Below are 27,362 nucleotides of genomic sequence, written 5' to 3'. Positions count from 1 at the left end.
AATGATCAGAAAAAGTTAAGACCCACAGACGAGGACTGATATAATAATGAAAAAAGAAATTGGAGAAAGAAAGATCCAGTGCATAGAAGAGGAATAAGGATGTAAGAAGAAGGAAAGAAGAAAAGCAGCACTTGATTTCTTACACATGGAGGCTGAGCTACATTTACTACACTGGCTCCACCTTCTCTGGTTATATACATTGGATTTTCAAACGTGACTGGTTGCTTCCCTGACTCCACGGCAAAGTTTTCATTCTGTGAAAAAAACCCACAGTATAATATACAGCTAACATAGCCAGCACTTTGTAATCTAATCCTTTACCTCAGGGAGAAATACATATTTATTTTTGTAAAGTTATATATGAAACTCAATGTGTAACTTTACCATGCATTATTCCACTCAATGACTTGTTAATTGTCTATCAGATCACTACTGAGTACATCACATTCAAAGCCTGAACACATAATAATGACTCATAGTCCATTTCATAGCTAAGCAAAAAAGAAACATTTCAATAATTTACTCAAAATGTGTTACAAAGCGGAAGGATGGCTTCCGCAAAGCAAGCCTTCAGGAGCAAGGAAATGTCAAAGGAAGCATAATCCCCGAACAGGTGTTTCACTATAGAGGCTTCAACATGACATACAAATTAACCATTGGTATCTGAAATATTAAAGAATGGGATCAATTCACATTGCCCTAGTAGGGAGATTGCTATATTTTTCTGCAGAAACACAAATTTATCTGATCATTTAAAAACCTCTGAATTAAGTTAGAAAGAGACCATTTTGCATTCCTGCAGAGCATAATATAAATCGCAGCTACTTCACACAGCTACTGTGCCAGACCTGAGCAGTGGCTGCAGTGCTCTGGGTAGATGTATAAAGATGCTGCCAGAAACAGTGTTTAATGTTTGGTGGACTGAGCCCTGGGCTAATCCCCAGGGGCAGATTAGAGCAACATGAAGGCCTCTCTAAATGCCCTGGTTTGCCAAGTATTGCTTGGGGATAGATTTGCCCTGGCCACGCCCCTTTTCCCCCAGGTCACAATTCCTTGCCAGCAGCCAGGAGGGCGAGGGTGGAGAGCAATCACTATGGCAATTCTCAAGCACCTGAGGATTGCCCCAGCACTGGAGAATTCTCAAGTGACCATAGTGATGCAGAGGATCCAGTCTGAGTGATTTCAAAGTCTTACAGCATTTTGATATGTGACTTTCTGTTTCAGATTTAGCTAGCCACAACACTATCTGGGTATGTCTTCACTGCAAATTTAACTCAGGGTATTGGCACTTGCACTAGCTGGCTCCAGGGAGACTGGCCACACTGAAATAACAGTTGAGCTGCTGTGTCCACACTGACACTGAGCTCAATTATGTGTGTTTCTTTCTGCAACAGTAAGCTGAACTGCTTTATGAGTTCTTTCCCAGTGAATTGTGGGAGAGCTTGTCTGTCCTTTCTGGGCACAGGGACGGATTGTGGGAAGGCACTGGAGGACTAGCAGTACTTGAGTGGTTCTAATCTGCATTCATGTGACAGACTGACTGTGTCAGCAGCTAACAGCCAGGGCCGGTTCTAGGCACCAGCAAATCAAGCACGTGCTTGGGGTGGCGCACTTCAAGAGGTGGCATTCCGGCCTTTTTGTTCGCTTCGGCGGCACTCTGGCTTTTTTTTTTTTTTTTGCTTGCTTGGAGCTTGGGGCGCAAAAAACCTAGAGCCGGCCCTGCTAACAGCATCTAGTTGTACTCTGTGTTGGTGTATACCAACTCTACACTGGGCCTGGAGGTAAATGAGAGCCTGTGGGCGCAATCAGCCTCCTATCCGCTACACCTGCAGTAAATGTCAAACCTGGAGGGAAAAGTTAAAAGAGCTGAACCTGGCTTGGTTAGGGCCTGACCAGGAAAGAGAGCAAATCTTTGGCTCTCACTCAACGAGAGAAGCCTGGTTGGAGTTAGGGAGTGGAGGGGCATAGCTAGCAGACAGAGCACCCCTGAAGGAAGGTACATCTGCAGCAGGGAGCCCAAAAGAGCTGGGAAACAGCGACAGAAAGTGAGCCCGCCTATGATTCTGCATGCTGGTGGAGGGGTCCGCAGGGAGCAATTCATAGTTTTATCATGTAAGACTCAAAAAACAGTGCTATTTCTCAGACAGGGCAATACGTCAGCCTGGATAAAATCTGACATGTCTCAAAAACTGATAGAAACATCCAGGTTTTGCTCAGACTTCCAGGGGCAGTGAATTTCACAAGTTTACAATCTGATGCAGAAAGTCGTATTTCCTGTGACTGTTCTGAATATTATGTCTGAAGCCTCAGTTATGTATAATATTACTGGGGACAGGAAGTGGGAACCTTTGTAACTTGCTCATTTTTACTTGTTCCATGAGATGCCCAAGTACACAAAGACCTTAGCAGGGAGATCTAGTAATATCTGTAGAATTACAGGACTAAAGTACCCATGCATTCCCTTGATGATATGCTGAAGTATTTCCAGAGTGATTAATTTAATTTCTATCACATAAATCTTGAGAAAAGTATATTATCTCAGAGAACACTCTTTGCTTTCACTTCTTTAGAATAACCTAATTCAATATTCTTTGTTTGTAGTGCATTTATCATCTCATTGTCTTTCTGTATAAAATTCTTCCATTTGACACACAAAACAGCTACAAAAGAAGGGAAAATGTTAAAGATGATTTTGGAATTGAGCCTTACCATCTGCATTGCTCTGTCTATAGCAGAATCAGCTCCGAAGCCAGACACACCGATGTCCATACTCACATCTGCTCCAGATCGGAAGGTCACCCCATTGCCATTTTCAGTGGACTTTACAAGACTGCTTAAGCTTCAAAAATAAAAAATCAATTATTTGGACAGTAACCTTTAAAATCAAATGTTCTGTGTGACTGTTGCTAGGAAACTTGAAACATTCTCTCTATAGGCCAACTCCAGAAGCCTTACTTATTCTTCACTTCAGCGAACCTCTCATTGAATACAATGGCAGTTCTGGCCGAATAAGGAGTAAGAACCTCAGGGTTTGGTTATATGTAAGATATACTGAGTCATTAAGAAAGAAAAGGTATGCCGATTACAATTTGGTTAGTCTTATTTTCAATTTTGTTTTCCTGACAAATTCATAACTCCATTGTCTTTTTAAAATATTTTACTATTCAATAGCATAATTCTTATTAAAACCTTAGGGCCAGTTTTCCACAGGGCAAAAGCCCAAAGAATACCCAAAAATGTCATTACAATTGTATATCTAACTGGAGGATAAAATTTCAAGAATTGTCTGTATACATTAGTTGTCAATGCATACAAATAATCATTTAGATTCCCCAAGGATATTTTCATGTAACTGTCCAATTTGCATATGAAATTGTGATAACTGCAGGTGCAATTTAGGCTTGCAATTGTATGAGCAATGTTAGAAATGGGGTGAGAGGAAGAGTATCAGTTCTAAGTAATATGAAGTGTGGCCTTACACATGAAGATATTAGCAGTGATCAAAAACAGGACCTTCAGCAACTAAAAGAGAGGCCTTCACTATAGAGCTAATTCAGGTTATCTGCACTTGAGTTACTTCTCTCGAGTTAACCTGGCTTGAGTGAAAGTACCCATACTGCTAAATAACATTAAAGTTGCTCAGTCCACACTAGCATTGACCTCACTCATGTGTGGCAATAAGACTTCTGGGGGCACATCACATGGTTCTTTGCATGTAAGTAAGTTGAGCTGCTCTATGAATTCTTTCCCAATGAACTGTGGGATAGCTTGTCTGTCCTTTCAAGGGGATTATGGGAAGGTATTGGAGGACTAGCAGCACTCAAGTGGAGCCAGCCTACCTCCATGTTGCAGAGTGGTTGTGTTAACAGCTGATAACTGTGCTACCTTGAGCTTTAGACTATAACCTCTGATGGGCTAGTCATTTCAAGTTAACAGCATCACCATACTCCAAATAAGGATTTTTGTGTGTGGACTGGATTTAAGTTGGGAGAAACACTCAGGTTATAATTCAAGTACACTTTACAGTGAAGACAAGCTCTACGTGTTGAGCTAAAACAGAATTCCTATAGATGTCTCTAGCAGGCTTCTATAGTTGCTGAAACCACAACAGAAGATACGACCACATGCACTGAGCCAGCACATTACATAGGGAGAGCCTATTAGAAGGAGTTGAACAGTGACAGAATTCAGCACTAGGCCATACTCATTGAAAAAGATTTTAAAATGAGAACCAGTGGTTAGAGGACTAAGATTTAGAACTCTATTTCTGTGGACCCCATTTTCATGGAAATTGACAATAGTAAAAGGCAGGTACGTGTTTTAAAACTTTCACCTTCTCAGTATCTGGTGATGCAATGACCATTTCCATGAAACAATGCAGAAACAGAATATTACTGTCAGCAACCAACAGTTAGAACTCTAACACTTGTTCTCAGGGCTGGTCTACAACAGTTTTGCACCCATTTAGCTGTATCAGATCAGAAACTAATATAATGACGTTTGTGTAATCACTAGTGTGAATGCAGTTATAAGGATATAGAAGTGTGTATATGGCGGTTGCTTGTTTTGGCATACCAAGACAAACACTTTTTTATGAGTATAACTAGGTCCAGGTCCACTTTACAAGTTTCACTGACTTAATTATAATGGTTTGGAAAACAAGGTTACTCACCTTTGTAACTGTTGTTCTTCGAGATGTGTTGCACATATCCATTCCAGTTAGGTGTGTGCGCGCCGCGTGCACAGCCGTTGGAGAAACTTTTACCCTAGCAACACTCAGCGGGTCGGCTGGGCGCCCCCTGGAATGGCACCGCCATGGCACCGCATAAATCCCCCAGCCGACCCGGCCACCCTTCAGTTCCTTCTTGCCGGCTACTCCGACAGTGGGGAAGGAAGAACAACAGTTACAAAGGTGAGTAACCTTGTTTTCTTCTTCGAGTGATTGCTCATATCCATTCCAGTTAGGTGATTCCCAAGCCTTACCTAGGCGGAGGGGTCGGAATGAGACGTGGCAGCCTGGAGTACCGCCACTCCAAAGGCTGCGTCATCTCGAGACTGTTGTACCAACGCATAGTGTGAGGCGAAAGTATGGACCGATGACCAGGTCGCAGCACGGCAAATCTCTTGGACCGCTATGGCACCCGCATAAAATACCCAGCCGACCCGGCCCCCTTCAGTTCCTCTTAACGCAAGCGCTCATAGGATCCGTGTCGTCGACTGGAACAGTGGGTCATGTTTAAACCTGACCTCCGATTTTCCCCCCTGCAATCGCTTCGTTTTTTGTTTTGTCTTAATCGTCCTTGTTTTCATAGTTAACTATTTATTGACAGTTTAAAGTTATAGTTGTTAGAAATAGTTTCGTGGGGTTGGGGCTCTTCCCTTCCCCCTGCCCGGTACCTATGTACCATCCGGCTCCCGGTCTTTAGCAATGTTGGTCCTGCAATAGGCCAATGCCGACAGGGGATTCCACGACTCTGTCTAAGTGCCTGGGGGAATCGCACTTATCTTCCAATGCCCCATTTGCAAGGCATTTAAGCCACACAAAAGGAGCGAGACGTCTAGACCGGCAGCTTCCTTAGGAAGCGCATTAGCCACCGCCACACCGGCAACTGAGTATAGCCAGCAAGTGAGTGAGCCGTCCCCAGTCTTCGCACCAGATCTACGAGCACTGGTCCACCGCGAAGGCTCCCTCGGACCGAGGTGCAGCCCAGACCCAAAAGGAAGCCCACGCCGCTTACCCATCTCTCCGAGATCGACGTGGACTAAGCCCATCGGACCGGATCTTACACTCTAATGCCTGTCGCATTCAACCCGAAGCAGGCAGAGACTTGCAACCAAGGCAGAACAGCCGGCAGCCGCCCGGTTGCGGCGCGCCTAAACCGGTCCGACGTTACTCCAGCCCCAAGAGGGCCATCGAGCCGGACACCAGTTGGTAACTCCCCAGCCAACCGGCGCGCGGTGGGTCGAGCTAGAGAACTGCCTATACACGATCCCGGATGCATACTTTTTCAGCGGCAAAACCTCAATTAGCCCTCGACCTGCCGGCCCCACCAGCAGCCCGTCTTTGCCCTCGGCACCGCCGGTCCGTGGTACTCTCTTCCAGAGGCCAAGCCGGAGCTTGTAACCAAGCCGCCCTTGTCACCAACAGCTCCATGGGCTCGCCGCTCACAAGGTCTCCGGCATGCCACGTACCACTGGCCACATCTCGGCGTCGCTCCATCACAGCCAACAGCCCGGCTTCGCGGCACCGCCACTTAATTCGCATCCCATTGGCTCATACACACGGGGCATCCGCTCAACTCGGCACTGCTTCACGTCGCGGACACCCTTCACACACCTCCCACCGCTGCCGCGCCGTCACGGCATACACCGCTCACCGAGTCCGCGGCGAAACATACCATCACACTCCGTGAAACCGCTGCGCGTCGCGGCAACACCGGCAGTACACCGTCACGGCAAGACCAGCTCACTTTAGCACGATGCCGGTCACGTCTCTCGCTCCCATACTCCTGCTATTACCCGGCACTCACGGTCGAGCACTCTACCGGCACGCTACAAGGGACCTACGGTCGTTCATGGAGCGACTCGCCATAGTAAGAGGCTCGCCAGAGGTCCGCGTCGAGCTCTCCGGCACAGAGCTGGTCGCAGTCCAGTCTGCCTCGCGGGTACTGTATCCTCGATAGCACTCGTCCCCAAGACCTCAGTAGCCGCTTCGATCATTGGCAGCTTATCGTGCCTGCATCGTTGACAGCTCCTCCATGGCGGTCCGGTCAGGGAGTCGGCCTCTTTCACTCGCAGGGCCGGTAGTTACTATACCGGGATCGGATACTGACAATGGCTGCGGGACTGTTTAAAAAGAACGCACTCCCCGGATGCAGGACAGCAGCAATGCCTTTCTGGACAACGGGCATACCACAAGCCCAGGGGTGCTCCCCCCTGGTCACGGCCCGTACAACTTGTTTCGGAACGTAGGGTCCGAAAGCACATCTCACCGCCTCTCTCGCGGCAGAAGTTGAGGACCCCATGGTCACCCATACCTCACGCAGACTTCCTCCGGAGCATCTCGACAGGACGGCCAGAGGAACCACGGTGCCATTCACCAGTCGTTCTCCGGATGATCCTCCTCCTCTTCCCCGATAGGCCAGGGCATGGGTCGATCTTCTTACGGGGCCGCCGCAATTAGAACCTGAAGTCCACTAGGACCTTTCTTTCGCCGGGTAGCTCTCAAGCCTACACCTCCCATAGAGGAAGTGCCGGAGGTGGACGAGACGCCGTGGTTCACGATCCTGGCTGCTGAACCACTTCAACATCTCCGATGCGTGTTGCCCTGCCATTTATGCAGGACATCAGGCTGCTACTGAGACCCTGTGGCAGACCCAGCCTCGATTCCGCCAACAGCTGAAGGCGTGGAGAGGAGGTCAATGGTACCACTCGCCGGTGTGTACGAACCACTTGTACGTCCACCCTCCTCTCCTCTTTAAGTCTACAATTCGGTCAATGCAGGGAGCGCCACGCCAAAGGCTGCTGCTCCGAAATCCAAGAGCAGGGCGGATGGACCTGTAGGGCCGTAAGGATACTCGGCGGGTGCCTTGCATGCTCCGAGTGGCCAACCGAGGCTCTGTTGAGCCGCTATAACTTTAACAACCTGGACGGAGGTTGCCGTCTTTACTGAGTTGCGCCCCCGGACTCCGCGCCAGGAGTTCGCAGCTTTTGTGGAGGAGGGCAAAAAAGGGTTGGCAGGAACCTCCCTCAAGCTTCCCTTGACGCGGGCCAGAAGATTCCGGCTTGCCCGGACTGTACTCAGGGATCACGATGAGGCGAATCTCCGGCTCCGGCCTCCAACCTGCACCGAACTGCAGTACGCTATCAGACTTACCCTTTGAGGGCCGGGTTTGTCTCGGACAAAAACGGACCCTCGCTGCAAAGCCTAAAGACAACAGGGTGAATATGTGAGGTCTCGGGATGCACACGCCCTTGAAACCCGTATCTGGACGACTGGCTATCAAAGGCGCTCGCAAGCCCAAGTCCATCATCACGTTTCCGTTGAATCACGACCTCTTCGGCCGCGCTTGGGCCTCCCTCCTCAATGCGAGAAGTCCAATCTCATTCCGACACGGACTGGACTTATAGGAGCGACCCTGGACTCCTCCCTCACTCGCCAGAGCCTACTTACCACAAAGCCCGCTCCTGGGATCACTTCACTCATACGGCGCTTGCAAGCCGCTCATCTAACCTCAGCTCGCACCTGCCTCACTCTCTGGACATATGGCGCATGCCACTTATGTCACCAAGTATGCCAGCTCCGCATGCGGCCTTTCAGGACGTGGCTCCATCTGGTTTCCTTTCCGCCGCCGCAGGGACTCCATGGAACGTGCTGTGCTTACACGATCCCTCCCGGATCCCCTACGCTCCCTCGACTGGTGGTTGGACCTGTCTCTGGTTTGTGCGGTGGATGCCATTTCACAACTACCGTAGCAATACCCGTGCACTGAGACCTTACATGACGCGTCATCGCCCGGCTGGGGCAACATCTAGGGTCGCTTGCAGACCCAGGCCGTTTGGTACAGCTGAACGAGCTCAGCCTCACATATCAACGGTCCAAGATAGAGCATGAGAGCTGTTCGCTCTAAGCCTGCAGTGATCATTCCATAAATAACAGCACTTCCGTAGGTCGTTGTGTCTTCCGTCTTATTACAAGACAACCAACGGCTGTACTACAAACTCAACAAGCAGGGAGGTGACCTCGCGTTTGATCTTGTTATGTGTAAACTCACGCGCTCCTTGTTGTCATGGAGGCTATTCAAAGCTGGTGGGGTGGGACTTTATTCTGGTTTAGCCCCTCCAGGTGGACCTGGTGGCATCTTCCATCCCAGAGTCTGGAACCACCTGGCAGATCGGCTGAGAGATTCTTCCTCGCCCGAGTGGTCGATCCGGCCAGAACTCATTTAACTCCCGTCTCCAGAGGTGGGTTTTCCCCTTTCCCTCGTAGACCTCTTTTCGGCCTCCCACTCGAAAGGGAAAGTGCACAGGAGTTCTGCTCATCCAGGGCCCTCCCCAGATCGCCTGAGAGCGCGTTCCTCCTGCCCTTGGAACCTCCATTGCCTACTCCTTTATGGCCTTCCCTCCCGTTTCCGCTTGGTGAACAGGGTCCGCTAAAGCTCCGCAGGGACCAGTGCGCAGCTTAAATCTTGATCGCTAGCTGATCCTGCGTGCTCCACGGTATCCCTGCTCACCACCAACACACATCCACTGGATTCGTATAGCCGCTCGATTCCTCCTGGTGGTCCGAGAACGCTGATGCCACGGACAGACCACGGGAGACTTCGTTCCACCCAGACCTGCGATCCTCCACCTCACGGCGTGGGCTCCTGCATGGCTGAACGCTGACGAGTTGCGCTGTTCCGATTCGGTGCAGCGCATCCTCCTTAGTAGCAGGAAGCCTTCCACCCGCCGGACATATGTGGCCAAATGGACGCGCTTCACGGCCTGGTGCGCATCGCACGATGCTTCTCCCTTACAGGCGTCAATCCCGACAATCCTTGACTACCTCTGGCACCTTAAGCAGGAGGGCCTGGCATCCTCCCTTAAGGTGCACTGGCCGCGATATCCACCTTCATCCGGTGAGGGGCGTGCTTACTCGGTGTTTTTCTCACCCAGTAGTCATCTCGCTTTCCATGAAGGGCCTGAGTGTACTTATCCCCCCGCTCGTCACCCAGCCCCTCTGGGACCTGACTTGGTGCCTAAACAGATTATGTTACCCCCCTTTGCGACGCTGCGAACTTGTTCGCTTCCTCTACTTCGTGAGAGGACGGACGTTTCTGGTGGCGATTCACGCTCAGCAGCAGGGTCTCGGAGATCCAGAGCCCTCACTTGTAGGACCCTCGTACACTTGTCTTCCTAAGCAAGGTACAACTGCGACCTCATTTCCAGCATTCCTCCTAAGGTTTGGTGTTCTGCCTTTCCTTACTGCCGGCATTCTTTCTCCAGTTCTTCTTCCGACGCCCCACGCTTTCCGCTCGGGAACAGCAGCTGAACACCTTGGTTGCTGCGCAGAAGGCCTTGTTTCTTGTGGAACGGACCAACCTTCCGGGACTCTCACAGCTCTTTGTGGCCGTTTGCGGAGGATGACAGGGTTCTACAGTTGTCCTCCCAGGGAGTCCTCTTGCGGTCATGGCCTGGTTTCGCACGTGCTCACTGCGCGTAGCTTCATGGTTCCTCGGATCGCACTTACAGCGCTCTTCCACCAGGCGCAAGCTTCCCTCAGCGGCTTCCTGGGCGCACTTCGGCAGGCGCCACTCCAGGGGGCGCCCAGCCGACCCGCTGAGTGTTGCTAGGGTAAAAGTTTCTCCGACGGCTGTGCACGCGGCGCGCACACACCTAACTGGAATGGATATGAGCAATCACTCGAAGAAGAACATTGGTTCAAACACTGTGTGTGTAGACTAGCACCCAGCTACCCACTCACAAATCTGCACACACACACACGTTTGATCTGCAGCTGAAAGTGTCATTTCTCACTCATGTACTTCAAGAACCAATTTTAAGTTTGAAAGAAAAAAAGAGTACATGTTTTAAATAAAATAGATATTTTCAAAGAAATGTTTAAAAACCTGCTTGTGCTCTGAGTCCCTTCTTTTTAGAAGTATTGTTTTCATCTCCCTTTTTTCACTTTAAAATGTCAAACTTCTTTAAAAAATGATAACAATTCATGAAGTTGAGTTTCACTGGATTGCTGTGCTTCTCAGGTGGCCAGTGATCTGACAGAGCTCTCCTGCCTCACATAAACATGAAACGTGGGTATTTGGCCTAGCATCCCTTGCAGGTGAGTACAACATTACAGAAGAGCTCAGCCTTCTAATGGTCAAAGAGTTCCTGTATCTAACTTGTCTGAGTTGTAGTCTTACAACCTTTGATAAAGTCATTAAAATAAACATATTTAGTCATCCCTCTGAATTCAATACCCAGTCTAATATCCAGTTAAAAAGCATATTGTATTTATTTTTGTTAAAACTAATTGGGGCCCAGAGTAGTGTGACAATATGGTAATCTTTGTTGTCAGGTATGACCAGCTTTGTTATTAACTGGAAGCACAAATCTTTAGGAATTGCTTTAACCCTGCACTTCCCTTGTGTCTGTAGAACAGCGGTTCTCAAACTGGGGATCGCGAGCTGTCAGCCTCCCACCACCACCCCAGCCCCCCTTTGCCTCCAGCATTTATAACGGTGTTAAATATCTTAACAAGTGTCTTTAATTTATAAGGGGGGGTCACACTCAGAGGCTTGGTATGTGAAAGGAGTCACCAGTACAAAAGTTTGAGAACCACTGCTGTAGAACTAGTATATAGTAGACATATCATATCCTTAAGAAACATTCAGTCACAAATGTAAACATCTGATCTACAAATGTAATCAACAACCTGTCTTGTGAAACATACCTTGGTAGTTTGGGAAGTGCTGGTAAGAGGGAGCCTGTCCGTCTGTAGTTAAAGAACCCTCCAACTGCCAGTGCTCCAATTATTATGACTAGAATGACTGTCAGCAAGACTGCTACTGCTGCTACCAGAGATAGAAGAGTAAGTAAATATTAAAACAAGCATACCACAAAAGTTAAAAAAAGCCCTGTCAGAAGTATAATGTTGACCTTAAACTGACATGCGACTGAGCTCAGCTACCAAGTTTAATATATACTTGAAGCTTACTTGTTCCAGGAGGCACTCCCTTTGACAATCCTATTTCACAATAATTTCCTGTGTAGCCATAAGAACACCTGTGAATATAAGGGAGATAGTTTAACCGTTTGTCTTTTATTAAGTCTAGTGGGTACACTTTATTATTATATTTTGTAATGTTTACCTACAGGCAGTAGAGTTCAACTCACTTCTTAGTAATTACATGTTTCACTGACTATAAAAATAATATGCCTGTTATCTGCTTAGAAATAGACATACAGGTAATGCTGAGTCAGAAACTAGAGTAATTAAAGTGGAGATTTGGTTTCCGTGGAGCATCGGCGGCACCTACTGGCTCCTACCTCTGTGCATTTACAGGTCTTTCCCCTCTCACCAAATTTGTCTTTATTTTGTAGCTTGTACTAGAGAAATCTTTATGGTTTGCTTTGTTTTCCCCTTTCCAAACCTTTTAGTTTCAAACTACTTATTTGCTAATGGTTTATGGTCATGTGCATTTTTCCTACCATTGTTACAAATATGCTATTATTAGTGTGTTAGATCTTCTGTTAATGCATTATTGTACCTACATTTTGAAGAACTGAACCCCAGTGTGATACTAAACCAGCAAACTCTGACATACGACCACTACAACATTGACTTACTTGCATTTGGGAAGATCATTTTCATCAATATAGCATGTTCCTCCATACATACACCTACATGCTGGTGGCATAGTTGGAGGGGATTCAATGGCTGCAGAAATGGAAAGCCATGCATGTGTTAATAAGCCATACTCAGCAAAGCATATGCCAACATGCAATTTTTTTAAGTTTACTTTTAGGGCCAAATTTCAACCAGGCTTGTAATTTTGTATATGCAATCACTCAAACTGAGTATGTGCTGACATTTGCAAATTCAAAGCCAGATGCTTTTTTTTTAAAACACTGCTCTTAATGCCAGGGAAATAGGTTGTTACTATATTTACTGTCCTGCCAAAATACAATTTTTAATCCAGGTAAAACTTCTATTCTTGCATAATACGGGGTTATTCAGTAAAAATCGTTCAGTAACATCAAGAAGGGTGCAGGTTTCAACATTTTCTCTTGCATATACAATGAAGAAATGTAAATGAAAATTGCTGGACACTGCAGTGTATGCTTCTAAACACTGGAAAGTTACGGACACAGCAAGGTCAGGTCAAGCAAATCTCCTGTTCCCTGCCTGCAGAAAATTCAGAATGCAACATTATCCTACCTCATCTGTCCCAAACTCCTCTTCAAGCCAGCTGGGAGATTCAGTCCCATAGGGATGATCATTAAGTGATTTGTTCAGAAATGATGCATTTATTTTTGGAGAGAATGAGGGCAATAGTGGATGGAAACTTGCTTTTAAACAGGAGGAAAGAACCTCTGATGTTCCCCAAGTAGGACAATGACAAAGGGGGAGAAATCCCAAATCCGAGGAGTCTCCATTTATTATCTACATTGTGCTCTGTCAGCACAAAGCAGCTCAAGCTCCACATTATTCAGCACTGGAGCCCATTAAATGTCATGTTACTGTTTCAGTCACTCTTCAGGTACCTCCTGAGGCTGCAACATTGTCTGACTTGGACTAGAGACACATCCATATAATATTGGATTGGTACATTTTTATGAGAAACCCACAGAGATTCTTCTGATGTTTTGATATTGAACCTAATGAAGATCTTCAAAAAGAGAGTAAGGTTCTTTAAAGTATAATTTTATTGGCCTTAATTCAGATTTCGGGAAATCTACACACTAAAAAGCATGGTACAAATATTATGAGAAAGGTCTGAATCCTATATGCTTTTATAGTCTATAAATGAAAGATGCATTTTTGCTCTCTCTTCCTTACACTTATAAGCTAGATATACTAGATGAGCCATAACAGTTTTTATGTAGTACAATCTACCTACTTTTCAGTCAGAAGTAGTCCATTCCTGAAACCTCTACTCAAGCAAAACTCCTATTCGTGTCAATGGTAATTTAGCTTATACAGGGATCCCAGATTTGGGGCTAAGGTCTCTGCTTCCAACTAGAGGCCTTAATTTGGGGAAATGATAAAAAACAAACAAAACTATATGACAACTAAGCCCCACTGTGTAGTTAGGTATCACATAAAAGCTTAGAGCAAAGTTCCAAACAGGAACAGAAAATTGAGTTTTTGGGCCCAATATTGTAAAATACCTTTTGTTGTACAATTATTTTTTTCCAAAACAAAATCTTGACCTGTTTTTCTGTGTCTCTGGCCAGATTATTTAAAGCAGTTTAATTAAGGGTAACAAATACAGGCACTATGAGCAATAAACAGCAAATCACTGTCATAAAATGTAGCTTAAGCAATTTGCAAGGTTGTTGCTTCAAAGTTCAAAACAAACCTGTGCTAGATACAAATGAGATGCAGTGATAAACTGAAATATCTCCTTGGCCTGCCTGGAGATGATCCAATACTTAATGCCTAAATAGTATCTTGTGATAATAATAAGGCAAAGTACCACAGGGTAATGAGTAAATGTAAATCAGAGGTGGCACTATCTTTGTGGAATAGTTTGTGAAATTGTCTGTCGCTGACCTGAAAAAAGACTAATACAATTCGTAGCAGACAGATTAACTCTTCTTCTATCTTGCCACTTCCCTATTTGAGGTTGGCAACTTTTATAGCCTTCTTCCAAAACTCATGACTGTACAGCTGGCTATTAGGCAACTTGGTCTTTTTGAGCTCCACTGATATCCAGTCCATGAACTGGGTCTTTGGCCTCCCCTTTCATCATCTTCTGTCCACGATCACTGCAAGGGTTTATCAGTGTAACTCTTGGGTCTCTGCTGGGCATGTCCATAACAACATAGACTAGATCCCTCAACTTGTCTTCAATTAGGGCAACTCTCATTAGGATCTTCTCAATCTCATTTAGCTGCCTATCACAGAGCATCCAGCCATATGACCATTTTAACATCTTCATTTCTATAGAGAACATACTGATTTCTTTTCTCGTGGCTGGCCAAGTCTCCATTCCATACATAGGGATGGATCAAATTACAATACACTCTACCTTTTAAACTTATTAGCATCTTTTTTTCACAGGTAACTGGTGTCAGCTCCATTTGCACGAAGCAGCTTTGGTACAATGCTGGGCATGATTCAGGAGGGTGCCATTGCCAGCAATCATTGACCTAGGTATTTAAATTCTTTCACTCTTGTAAGTTCTCTATCTATAATATCCTTCATGGTGAGTCCTCCTCCCTCTGCCATCATAGCCTTAGCCTTACCGATGTTCATTCTTAATCCTGCAGATGGATTAACTGTAGAGAAGTAGCCTAGATTTAGTGTCACAAGGACCACTTTGTTATAGTTATTGCCCATCAAGGTGCAAATAAGATTAGGATATGTTTGGCTCATCTTTTGTACTTTTTGTTGTGATGAGGTGCTATCAACCAAACTAAGCCAGAACCCAGACTCCCGGGGTGCACAAAGAAGAGAACACCTGGAACCTCGGTTAACAGCTAAGTAAAATGGCAGCCCTCACATTCACAAAGTGCAAGGACTTTTCCTGGGTATCGCCCCCATCTTATCTATTGAGGGTGGAGAGAGGTGGGAGCATGCTCATGGACCCCATACCTCTCTCTACCACTTTGAGTGGGTGCTCAAGGAAGGCACAGCAACTGTGCTTCCCAAGTGCTCCTGATAGCACCGTGTGGTCTGGTGCAATTCTACAATTTAGCACTGAATGCTTATATTTAAAAGGTTTGCATGATAAGCCAATTACTTGTAAATGATCTCTGGATGTATTTTGAACTTTGTATCTTCTCTCACGTGTATTGTACAAAAATGTTTACTGATCAACCAAAAGAAAAATGTACATAAGTGTAAACATAATCTGCATTTTGTCATACACTGCTTCATTCTCCTATGTTTCTAGGGTTCCATTTACACTAATGTATATGCACTAATGTATACACACAAATGGTTTATAACAGAATAAAAGAATCTGGTTGCTCATGGCTTAAACTTGTAGAGCAGCTGATGACAATCATATCTGTTAGGTCAAAATCTTGGATTGACCAAGGCTTTTAGCCCAATTATGGAGTGTTTGTAGACCTGGGTGGGAACTGGATTTTCTGCTTCATGCAAAATTCCATGATTCAAATTTGTTCCATTCCAAAACGGAATAAAACAAAACATTCCAGTTACTCACAGAATGAAATTTTTTTAAAAAGATTTGTTTTGATAAAATTGAAATGTTTTGATAAAATTGAAATGTTTTGTTCCCATTTTGATCTTTAAAAAGATTATACAATATTATATAACTTTTTTAAATTAAAACAAAAAAGCCATTTTGAAACAGAAAACCAAACTGTTCTATTCAGAAAAAGGCCAAAAGACAATGTTTAGACCTTATCAGAAGGCTCTGTTCTGTTTTTTCCCCCATAAAACAAATGTTTTCCAAAAATGAAATGTTTCCTTGAAACATTTTGCTTTCAACAAGTTAGCATTTTCCTAAGAAGAATGTTCCACTGGAAAACTTCCTACCATCTCTAGTGGGTTAGGTTATACTCCATCTGTATCCATGTTGTAACTTGGTCCCCTGGCTATAGCTGTAATGTACACAGGACCTAACCTAGGTTACAAAGTTTGAATCCACATTTGGAACCTAACTTCCCCAAAGGTCAAGGGTGTACGGGTCTGCAGTTCTGGTTCAACTGATTAGAAACAAATCGCCAGGGTTCTCTGGAGACAGCTGTACACTTGTGAATGGTTTCTGTGAACAATGGCCTGTTTCACAGCTGAACTTGAAACCTGGCAAATTTTATAGAGTTGATGTTATCATGTCTATTTTACAAAGAACTGAGGTACAAAGAAGTTAAGTGACCTGTCCAAGGTAACAGCAAATCAGTGGTATAACTGGCAATATAATTCACATGTTCTGGCTTCAGGGCTCCTGCTTTAACCACTGAAGAACCTTCCTCCCAGTTTGTATTTCTAATTCAAGAATGCTTTGTTAATCATGGAAAAGCTATATACATTCCCCCTCCAAATCAGAAGGACATATTAAAGGAAAATACTACTCAGTCAGTGGTTCCATTTGCAGTTGGACAATTCACTCTACCTGCATCACATTCTGTGGTGCTGCCTTCTATAAAACGAGTCCCTTGTGGACAAGAGCAAGTGTATCCCCCTGGTCTCATTAAGCAGAGATGGCTGCAGACATCTTTACAAGGATTAGGCACTGAAATGCAGATATAACAAAGGTTAACTGGAGAAGCATTCTAGCAGCATTTCTGAGACATAAACAGGGGGTTTTCCACCTGTCACCGAAGTACCTCATGATTATTACAGTAAAATTTTAAAACAAGTGCTTTTTCTACATGTAAAACAACCAAGATGGCCTATAAATATTGTATTTTATATTAAAATCTTCTGTCTTCTTTTACATTCATCTACAAGGGCTAAATTACAGCTTTCGAACCAAGTGCACAAGGAGTGAAGGAACAGAACATCTCAATTGTCTGAGCACCACGAAGCATGCCTACTCAAGGTAAATCTACACTGCCTGCTTCTTTCCACCAGCTCCCTGTTGCTGGAGCCCTTCCCTGCTGCAGTGAAAGACTCCAGCAGTGGGGAAAGGCTCTGACAGGAGAGGCAGTGAGAAAATACTCTGCCAGCTCCCCATTGCTGGAGCCTTTCCCTGCTGTGCCTCTCCTTGCCACTCTCTGCTGATGGAGCCTTTCACATCTAGCTGCACACCGCAATGTGGACACACCTTGCTTTTCACTGTGGCATGTGGCTATATGGACACCACACACCACCATAGTGCAGACGAAGCCTTCTAGGAAGAGCATGCTAGAGTAGTATGAACTTCTCCTGGGAATGTAGTATGAACTTCTCCTCTTTACTTGCCATTGCAGGAGAGTTAAGATAGAGGTGGTGCATATGGGAGGCAGTAATGAGTGGCCTGCACTTTGTGCTTTTGGAGTGAAAATATCAATTATTGTTGCCCCCTGTGTAGAAGCTGTAGGAGGGGGAAAATGAACTCAGGAATAATTTTGTGCTAAATGACTGCAAAAGAGAAATGTACTGTTCTTCTGTGTTTAAACCCTACTTTATTTTATATGTTCCCCCATCTCTCTATCTCTCTATATTTAATACACTTATCAATCCCAGTTCCATCTTTATGCTTTCAAAAATACGTACTTCATGTACTTAGAGATCTGCCATTTCCCAGGCTATTACTAAGCTTTTTGAAGGCACTGTTATTCATTTGGGATAGCAGTTTCCAGATAACAGGGAACAGAACATCCAAGAGTGGTGATTACCTGACTGATTGTATCTATGCTGATGATAGATACGCACTTGAGTGAGCCAAGGGTTTACAGTCAGCACTTTAACCTTTTCTCCATTTCCAAATTTATCTTCCTTCCAGACTTCACCTCTTTCCTTAGAAATCCAATATAAATGCCCTTCAAAGACATCAAGGCTGTATGGACTGCTGACTTCTCAAAGGAACAAAAAAAATCATCAGTTAGCAAAGAATCCCTAGCAGTATTGATGAGCGAACTATTCTTCTCCTTGAATCAAGTATATTATTCATTAACCACTTGCATTGGTATTGATTGAAATGTCATCGCATGACTAAAAAGAACAGGCCACTGCACCTGCAAATTGATAACACATGTAAAACAACAATAATCAATCCAGTTTGTGCCATATTCTGTCTGTTTTGCTCATGCAAGTTAATCGCAGTGGACCTAATTCTCAACCACCTTGTGTAGTCATTTACACACATGCAAAGTGAATGCAAAACACTACCAAGTCTGTTTCTTAATAAGGTACCTAATTGGGAGCTGAGTGTTTTGGAAAATCTGGCCCCAGTTGTGAGATCTGAGTACTTGAAAATCTGGCCCTACATTCACATCAATTTTTTAGACCAGAAATATATACAACATTCATGTAAATTTCCTACCTCCACGTAATACAGTGGTTCTGTCTGTTCCATCAGGTCTCATGGATTCAATAATATTTTCTTTAGAATCAGTCCAGTACAGCCTGTCATTGTTGAGATAATCAATAGAAAGGCCTGTGGGCCAGCCAAGGTCTTCAGAAACCAGCGTTCGTCTTTGCTGTCCATCCATCCAGGCACATTCAATCTTTGGCTGCCTCCCCCAGTCAGTCCAATACATAAGCCTATAAGAATATAACTAGAATTTAAAATGACTTAGAATTCGGTGGTTGGGATTGTTTTCTTTGGCATCATCCAATAACTAAGTCTAGGACTCATCAAAGAGACTGTTCTGTAACTCCTGATCTGCAGACTGGGATCGGGAAAAACACACACAGAATTCAACAGATGAGCAAATTCTTATGAATGAATAACATGGAAAATAAACGTTAAAGGAGAGTTTCTGCATCTTGGCACTCAGGTGGAGAGGGGGCAGTTGCAGAGGCAATTCTAACGGGGTCATTCAGGGAAAAGGGCTTTCAGCAGTTTCCTTTGGGTGCTATCCTCAGTTCACATAACTCAAAACAGGTCTTTAGCTTCAATGGATCTACTCCAATTTTCTCCTGCTGAGTGTTTGACCTATGATATGCATCACCCAGAGATGTTAAATATGCCAACATATTTATACCATTTCCCATTTAATACATAGTGAAAATTGCAGCAAAGATAAACAGTACAAAGTGGCAAGCAAGCATGCTGCAGTCCTTACTCATACATTGACTTAAGGGAACAACCCATGGGCTAGACCAACTTTCCCAAAGTGCAGCTGAGCAGGGGAGAATGACTCCCTCCAGCTCTGTGCATCAATGTTAAGGTTGCCCAGTTACTGCCCTAGCCACAGAAGGGGCTGAATGCCTGATGCTATCCCCTGTGAGCAAGGAATTATGGAAGAGATGGGAAGGAATGAGGAGTGGATAGAGATAAGGCTCCACCATCCAGCCCGCCAGCAGAGCTGGTCACACACAAAAGAAGTAAGCTACACCCGAAAAGGGTAGAAGGAACTTACTCCCTCTCCCACAGAGGAAGAGAAGAAGTGGAGAGGAATTGTGCTTTGCTGGATCAGCCATTATTTATGTGTCTTGTGTGATGCTGAATACAAAATGGGGACTGGTTAGGACAAAACAAATAATAAAAAAGGAAAATGATGATGTTTCTTTGGTTCTTGTAGTCTGAATAAATGGAAAGATATCCCCGCAGCTTTTCCTGTTTCTTGAGTAATGATAATATGATAGGCAGGAGGAGTTATAGGAAAGACATCTTTAATAGGTTTGTTAAGGAGTCAGTGTCACATGTTGAGGCTCTGCAGTTTGAGACACGACAGTTTGACTTCTGAGCCCCTGTTGTAACACCAAACCAGACCCCTCCTGAAATCTGGCCCTGAAATACATTCCCTTATTTAAAAATTCCCTGCAGTCAAGATATGGACAGAAATGTGTATGGACATCAACAGCAACATGTAGCCTTAGTCTTTTCAGTTACTGAGCAATCTTATAGATTTTTGTTGTGTTCTTGTTCTATTGTTGTCTTGCTTGCTGTGTGCTATTTTCCAGAACTCCCTGAGGTCCTGAAATGCTTACCCAAGCTTGGGATTCACAACAATAGCTGCTGGTTGATCCAGTAGAGAGGAAATAAGCCACTTCCTGTACCGTCCATCTAGCTTTGTTACCTCTATTCGATTTGTCCCAGCATCAGTCCAGTAAAGATGCCTGAATTAAACACAAAATGCTGTAGAAGGTTAAGATGTTATATCTGGGGATAGGGCTGAGAAAATCTGTTTATCTTTTAATATGTTTCTTGTTGTTGTTTTTTACAGCACTCAGTATTCAAATGAAAAAGAAACCTGACACATTAAAAAAACATTGGGACCTTGTAAAATCACATTTATTTAATGCCAGTATAACTAATACAGGAATATTGCACTGGTTGAATGGTAGAACTGCCAATATGCTTCACCACAGTGCCACAGAAACCTCACTGTTGAATTTAGATGCAGAATTCAGCGGCCCTTACCTACAAGGTTAACTAGGTTTCTCTTTGTGCAGAAGTTTCCACAGCTGGCCTTGTTTCCTGTCAGATAACCTTGATAAAAGTCCTACTGTGAGGTTTTATTGTTACTTTTAGGCACTGCAGGTAACTAATGAGCATCTTCACAGATGCCATAGTCTTCTGGGAACAGAAAGCTGATTCATTAAAACTGAAAATTAATTTACATTTGAATTAATCTTGTGAGTGCATCTGTTTGGGTTGATGCGGCCACAGCTCCACTTTACATTTTTGTCTTTTAACAAAAACATTTTTGGAAACAAGGTTTGTTATGAATTTTTAAGTATCGTACCTGATATACAAATTTTCTGATCCTATGTGCAGAGCAGTGTTTGCTCTTCCTTGGATTTAGCTACTCTTTACTGTAATACCTTTGTTAATCTTCTTAGCTGTCTCAGAGAAGATCACGTATTCAACAAAATAATATTCAGCACTTGTACCATGCCTTCTCTCTGAACCAATGTAGACTCATCACCACCTTGTGAGTGTATGGAAGTATTGTCATTCCTTAGGGCTGTCAATTAATCACAGTTAACTCACGCAATTAATTCAAAAAAATTAATTGTGATTAATCGCACTGTTAAACAATAGATTACCAATTGAAATGTATTAAATATTTTTTGATGTTTTTCTACATTTTCAAATATATTGATTTCAATTACAACACAGAATACAAAATGTTCAGTGCTCACTTTATATTACTATTTTTATTAAAATATTTGCACTGTAAAAATGGTAAACAAAAGAAATAGTATTTTTCAATTCACCTCATACAAGTACTGTAGTGCAATCTCTTTATCGTGAAAATGTAATTAAAAATGTAATTTTTTTTGTTACATGACTGCACTCAAAAAAACAAAACAACGTAAAACTTTAGAGCCTATAAGTCCACTCAGTTCTACTTCTTGTTCAGCCAATTGCTAAGACAAACAAGTTTGTTTACGTTTACAGGATATAATGCTGCCCACTTCTTATTTACAATGTCACCTAAAAGTGAGGAACAGGCACTTTTGTTGCTGGCACTGCAAGGTATTTACGCGCCAGATATGCTAAACATTCATATGCCCTTTCCTGTTTCGGCCACCATTCCAGAGGACATGCTTCCATGCTGATGATGCTCATTAAAAGAATAATGCGTTAATTAAATTTGTGATAGAACTCCTTGGGGGAGAATTATATGTCTACTGCTCTGTGTTTTACCTGCATTCTGCCATATATGTCATGTTACAGCAGTCTCTATAACCCTAACCCTAACCCAGCACATGTTCATTTTAAGAACTTTCACTGCAGATTTTACAAAACGCAAAGAAGGTACCAATGTGAGATTTCTAAAGATAGCTACAGCACTCAACCCAAGGGTTAAGAATCTGAAGTGCCTTCCAAAATTTGAGAGGGATGAGGTATGGAAAATGCTTTCAGAAGTTTTAAAAGAGCAACACTACAATTTAGAAACTATAGAACCTGAACCATCAAAAAAGAAAATCAATCTTCTGCTGGTGGCATCTGACTCAGATGATGAAAATGAATTTGTGTTGGTCTGCACTGCTTTGGATCATTATCGAGCAGAACCTGTCATCAGCATGGACACATCCTCTGGAATGGTGGTTGAAGCATGAAGGGACACATAAATCTTTAGCGTATCTGACACGTAAATATCTTGCCACGCCGGCTACAACAGTGCCATGCAAACACCTGTTTTCACTTTCAGGTGACATTGTAAACAAGAAGCAGGCAGCATTATCTCCTGCAAATGTAAACAAACTTGTTTGTCTGAGTGATTGGCTGAACAACAAGTAGGACTGAGTGGACTTGTAGGCTTTAAAGTTTTATATTGTTTTATTTTTGAGTGCAGTTTTTTTTACATAATTCTACATCTGTAAGTTCAACTTTCATGATAAAGAGATTGCACAACATTATTTGTATTAGGTGAATTGAAATATACTATGCAAATATTTGTAATAAAAATAATATGAAGTGACCACTTTACACTTTGCATTCTGTGTGGCAAGTGAAATCAATATATCTGAAAATGTCAAAAACACCCAAAAATATTTAAATAAATTGTATTCTATAATTCTTTAACAATGTGATTGTCATTAATTTTTTTAATTGCTTGACAGCCCTATTATTCCTATTTCACAGATGAGGAAACAGAGGCACAAAGATGTGACCCCCATCTCAGTGTATAGATCCTGTGGGTATGTCTGCACTGCAGTCTGAGGTGTGAGTACAGCTCAGGTAGGCACACTCACACAAGCTTTAATCTAGCTAACGCAGCTAAAAACAGCAGTGAGGATGTGCTGGCACATACCCCAGCACGGACTAGCAAGGAGAGTACTTATCCAGGGTTCCAGACAGGCCTGTGCAGCCCACACCACAGTCTGTCCTGCCACATCTCCAGTGCTGTTTTTAGCCAGGTTAGCTAGATAAAAGTTTGCATGGGTATACATGCCTAAACTGCAGTCACACCTCCCATGGCATGTAGAAATACCCTAAGTATACACCGAGCGGGTTTTTATTTAAATCTCTCACCATTGCTCTAATCCTAATACAGATCCAGTGCCAGGACAGACAGGCTGCTGGTGTGTGTACCAGTATGTTGTTTGCACTTGCTCACAACTGTGGAGATACTGACACATAAATGCAGCCAGCCCCTACTGACCTCAGAGATAACCTTGGTTCTCAGGTTGATCTGCCATTGGTAAAGCAGACAGTAAGAGAACATGAAGGCTGACAGTGTAAATCTAAGGCTTTCAACACAGAAGTTTTCTTCAATGCTATCACACACCCATGGTGGAAGAAAAGAGATAATTCTTCCCCTCAGCCATTGAGTCAGAACCAACAGAATTTTTCAGGGTAGTAAAATCATGTCGTCCAACCAGATTGTGTTACCCTGCCCTGGTAAACAACACAACATGCGATGAGGAACTGCCAACCTATTTCACAGAGCATATTACCCAATCCAGGAGGCAGAGCAACAGGAGCCACCCATCAAGCTCATGACTGGAAACATCTGTCTCCTTTCTCCTTGCACTAATTCTAAAATCATCAGTCACTCACACAAGAGGCTTTGAAGAACTACAGAAAGTCTGACTCAACACTGGTAACTCAGACCCAACAAGCTAAAAAGGGCTGTCTCCAGGTATGCCCATCCACTACCAATATCCAGGTCTCCCCCAGTCAGGTGCCAGGCTAGCATGTACAATTAGAAACAACACTAGTCATGCTGATGGATGACCTTCCACTGCCCATAATGGGAAAGCAGTGAGATGGCCAAGTTCCTTTGTCTCAGACCATGAACTCAGAGCTGTAATGAGCAATTCTTCCTCACTTTACCAGACCGCTCACTATGTTGTGCTTCTATCACCACATCTTGACTGAACTACTAGGAAAAAACTATGAAACTTAACAGTCAAATGTCCACACTACTTAGATGAATAGCTCAGCACAATAATTTCACTCACTTGCAAGACTGATACTCAGCGATCTCAGTGCCTGGGTGAGATCAGCCAGCAGATGAAAGGCAGCGGACTGATGCTAAAACTAAGCAAGGTGAAGGTGATGCCAGAGGGGAGAGGGAACCATTTTACAGAAATAATCACTGCTGTGCTATCTCCCACCATTAAGGGGGTCTGTCTTCAGTCAAGCTGTTTCTTTGGCTGGGCGTTGCTTTCAGGCTCCTCACTGTTTCTGGATGCCGAAATAGCTAGTGCTGCCAATCTCTTTGTAGATAACAAGAGGTTGTGTCTCTTACTGACCTGGTCACTGTGACTTTTGTCACACCCAGGTTGGCAAAGGGCACCTCCCCATACTTGGAATGATTGCACCAGCCTTAAAACACTTCAGCTGGTCCAATATGCAGCAGCCCATCTCAAAAATGAATCTTGCTACTGTGAGCACATTGTACCCCACTCACGATATTAGCTCCCCACAGAACACTGGGTACATTTTAAGATTTCTGCCTACACCCATAAGGCACTCCATGGCGTTAGATCAAACTACCTAAAACATCACCTCCTACTCAGGACCACAGCCTCCTTCAGTAGTTCCATCCCACAGGAACAACAAAAAGGTCAGCTTCAGCAGTTAATCTCATAACAGCAGAGGGGTCAAGCTTCCTCCATAACTGGTGCAAGGCCAAGGAATTCTCTTCCAGAGGAGCAACAATGACTGCAGACTTCATCACCTTCAGGGTTAAGTGAAAAACTAAATTCTCTAGCCCAACAGCTGAAGGAAGAAAAGGAAACGCTTTCACACACTTAACGTTCTAGTACTCTCTGATAATTCTAGTTTATGTTCAACTCTTGCCTTTGTTCTGTTTTGGATGGCACTCAGACACTATGGTGGTAGAACCAGGTAAGAGCCTAGACAAACAGAAGACAGACAGACAGAAAAGGGGTTGAGAGCCTCCTCCCTCTGCAAAAGCCACAGGGCAAGTTCTTTCATAAGTTCTTAATTTAATGCCAGGGAGAATATCCAGCAAACATAGTGACGCGTGCACCATTATCCTAATGAAGCATGACTGATATGCCAGTTGGGGAGTAGGTGCAGTGCCCAGGCAGCTAGCTAGAACATATGATGCAATTAGCAACAGGTGTTAGATTGAGACACATGCTGCTTCTGATCAAAGAAGCAAAGTGCGTATAAAAGTGCATTCATCTGGGCCACCTTGAGACCTCCCATCTCCAGCATGAGAACGGCTTGTGCAGGATGCAAGACTAGCACCATATTTCTCATCCCTCATGCATGCCTGTCTAAGACAAAAGGACTGGATTTCACATGTCTAACTGGTGATCAATATCTCAGACTCTTACCATATTCAGGTGTGTAACATTCCTAACTTTTCTGTTTACTCACCTCCCAACCCAGTCCACAGCTAGACCATCAGGACTAACTATGTATCTCAGATTCAAGTCAACTTCCTTCACAGGATTGTTTCCACTGCCATCAAATGTGGGGAGATAAGCACGTTTGATGGATCCAAACTCAGAGCCATGTCCCAAAATGCTGTAATATACAATACCTACAAAAAATTCAAATTTTATCATTTTCATTGTGAAGTCATTTGAAATGTTTACTTGATTTTTGGAAGATCCTACCCCTGCTGAGATAACTATGGTATATGAGATACCAATTTAACATATTTCTATTTGTGTGAGAATCTCACGATAGCACTCAATGAAAATGCAAAATATAGGAAAATTTGCACTAACTCTAAAACCATCAGTCTAAAATATACACTGGATAAGACGTACAGCTGAAATCATTAAAGATCCCATGCCACATTTTGCAAGAGTCAGTGCCTTACCTCCGATGTCTATTTCATTGACTAGGTCAGGCAGGATCTTGTGAGCCCATATAGGGGCTACACATGGCAGAGGATGAGTTCACTGGTAGGGTGGCATATGACAGAACATAAGGATTCACCAGCCTTTTCCCCCCTAGGGATGAGGTGGTGGAGGAGAGACACATGAGTGCAGACTACTGTAGTCCTGAAGCCCTGCTGAGATTAGAAGAGTGCAGGAACTAGCTGTGAGCAGCCCTGAAGTTGGGGGTGCCAGGGTGAGGGGCTTCTTGCACCCTTCTATGCTTGTACACACAGTAAGGGCCAGCCATGACCCTGTCATAAAAGTCACAATGTCCTTGGGTAAGAAATGAAAGGGAAAGAAAGAGATAACAGAACAAACCAAAACTCACTGACCAGATGCAGTTAAAGAACTGACAGGGTGTGAGAGGATAGGTATGAGGGAGGCGTATAGCTGAAGGACACATCCACACCACCAGGACTGTTAACTAATCTAGTTCAAAAATTAACCTTCAAAACTAACACTAGTTCTGAAATATATAATGCACAGTTAAGTATGAAAGCTTCAAATATACTCACTCAGGCCTATCCCCTCAGGATCCCAGTCGTAGTCTATAGCTTGGATGTGCTCCTGGTTATCAATGTAGTCAGAGTACTGCTGTGATGAGATATTGTATCTCCGAATACGCACATTGTCCGGCAGGAGCAACAACGGTGGGTTACCTGGAAAGCAACAATAGATTTTACTTCTCTGAATTCAATACTACTCTCACAAGGGAAGCAGGTGAAAATTGCCCACGATCAAACCTAAATTAAAGGTTTAGAGGTTATGTTTGGATAAGAACCTGACAGAAAAAAGACTTACTTGGACAATCATCTGAAATACCCAACCCTTTTGGGTCTACAAAACTGGTCCTACAGTTGCTTATTGCTAGGATTGGTGTTAACTACCATCACTAGTCCTGTTGACATCAATGCACTCCCTCACCATAATCAGCATGAACGCGAGTAGTAAGTGTTTCCAGTCCAAGGGCCTGAACCTGCAAACTTTTAAAACTATTTTTTTAATAAGTTTTCTTACACACTCCTTGGCTTTTCAGCATTTAAAAATTCTCACTGCAAACAGGAAGGGTGCCTTGCTTCCTCTTTGTAAGGCTATGTTATTTAACTCCATACACCACAACCTCGTCATTTATCCCTTAGCCTTTAGAAGCTCTGAGTATCTTTTTATATAGAGCATAACCCCACCTCAATCACCATATATTATTACTGTTCCATTCTCAGCCCTCCTTTCTGTTTTCTCCAGCTCTTTTTCATTTTCTGAAGGAAAT

General features: G+C 43.8%; 1 protein-coding gene across 1 annotated transcript in view; it reads right to left on the bottom strand.

The window, feature by feature from the left end:
- The window catches only part of LRP2 (LDL receptor related protein 2), a 207,185-nt gene that overhangs the window by 6,360 nt on the left and 173,463 nt on the right, over window positions 1-27,362 (bottom strand). Inside the window, exons 66-76 of the mRNA XM_075070134.1 lie at window positions 26,611-26,754; window positions 25,584-25,749; window positions 20,261-20,389; window positions 18,648-18,868; window positions 18,001-18,177; window positions 16,794-16,913; window positions 12,331-12,421; window positions 11,699-11,766; window positions 11,435-11,555; window positions 2,710-2,839; window positions 144-254 (exon numbers count right to left, since the gene is read on the bottom strand). Coding sequence (XP_074926235.1) covers window positions 144-254; window positions 2,710-2,839; window positions 11,435-11,555; window positions 11,699-11,766; window positions 12,331-12,421; window positions 16,794-16,913; window positions 18,001-18,177; window positions 18,648-18,868; window positions 20,261-20,389; window positions 25,584-25,749; window positions 26,611-26,754 — 1,478 coding nt within the window. The remainder of the gene's footprint in view (window positions 1-143; window positions 255-2,709; window positions 2,840-11,434; window positions 11,556-11,698; window positions 11,767-12,330; window positions 12,422-16,793; window positions 16,914-18,000; window positions 18,178-18,647; window positions 18,869-20,260; window positions 20,390-25,583; window positions 25,750-26,610; window positions 26,755-27,362) is intronic.

Source organism: Chelonoidis abingdonii, chromosome 10 (genome assembly GCF_003597395.2).
Source record: "Chelonoidis abingdonii isolate Lonesome George chromosome 10, CheloAbing_2.0, whole genome shotgun sequence".
NCBI lineage: Eukaryota > Metazoa > Chordata > Testudines > Testudinidae > Chelonoidis > Chelonoidis abingdonii.
The sequence above is the reverse complement of the archived record's forward strand: the minus strand, read 5'-3'. Positions and strand labels throughout refer to the sequence as shown.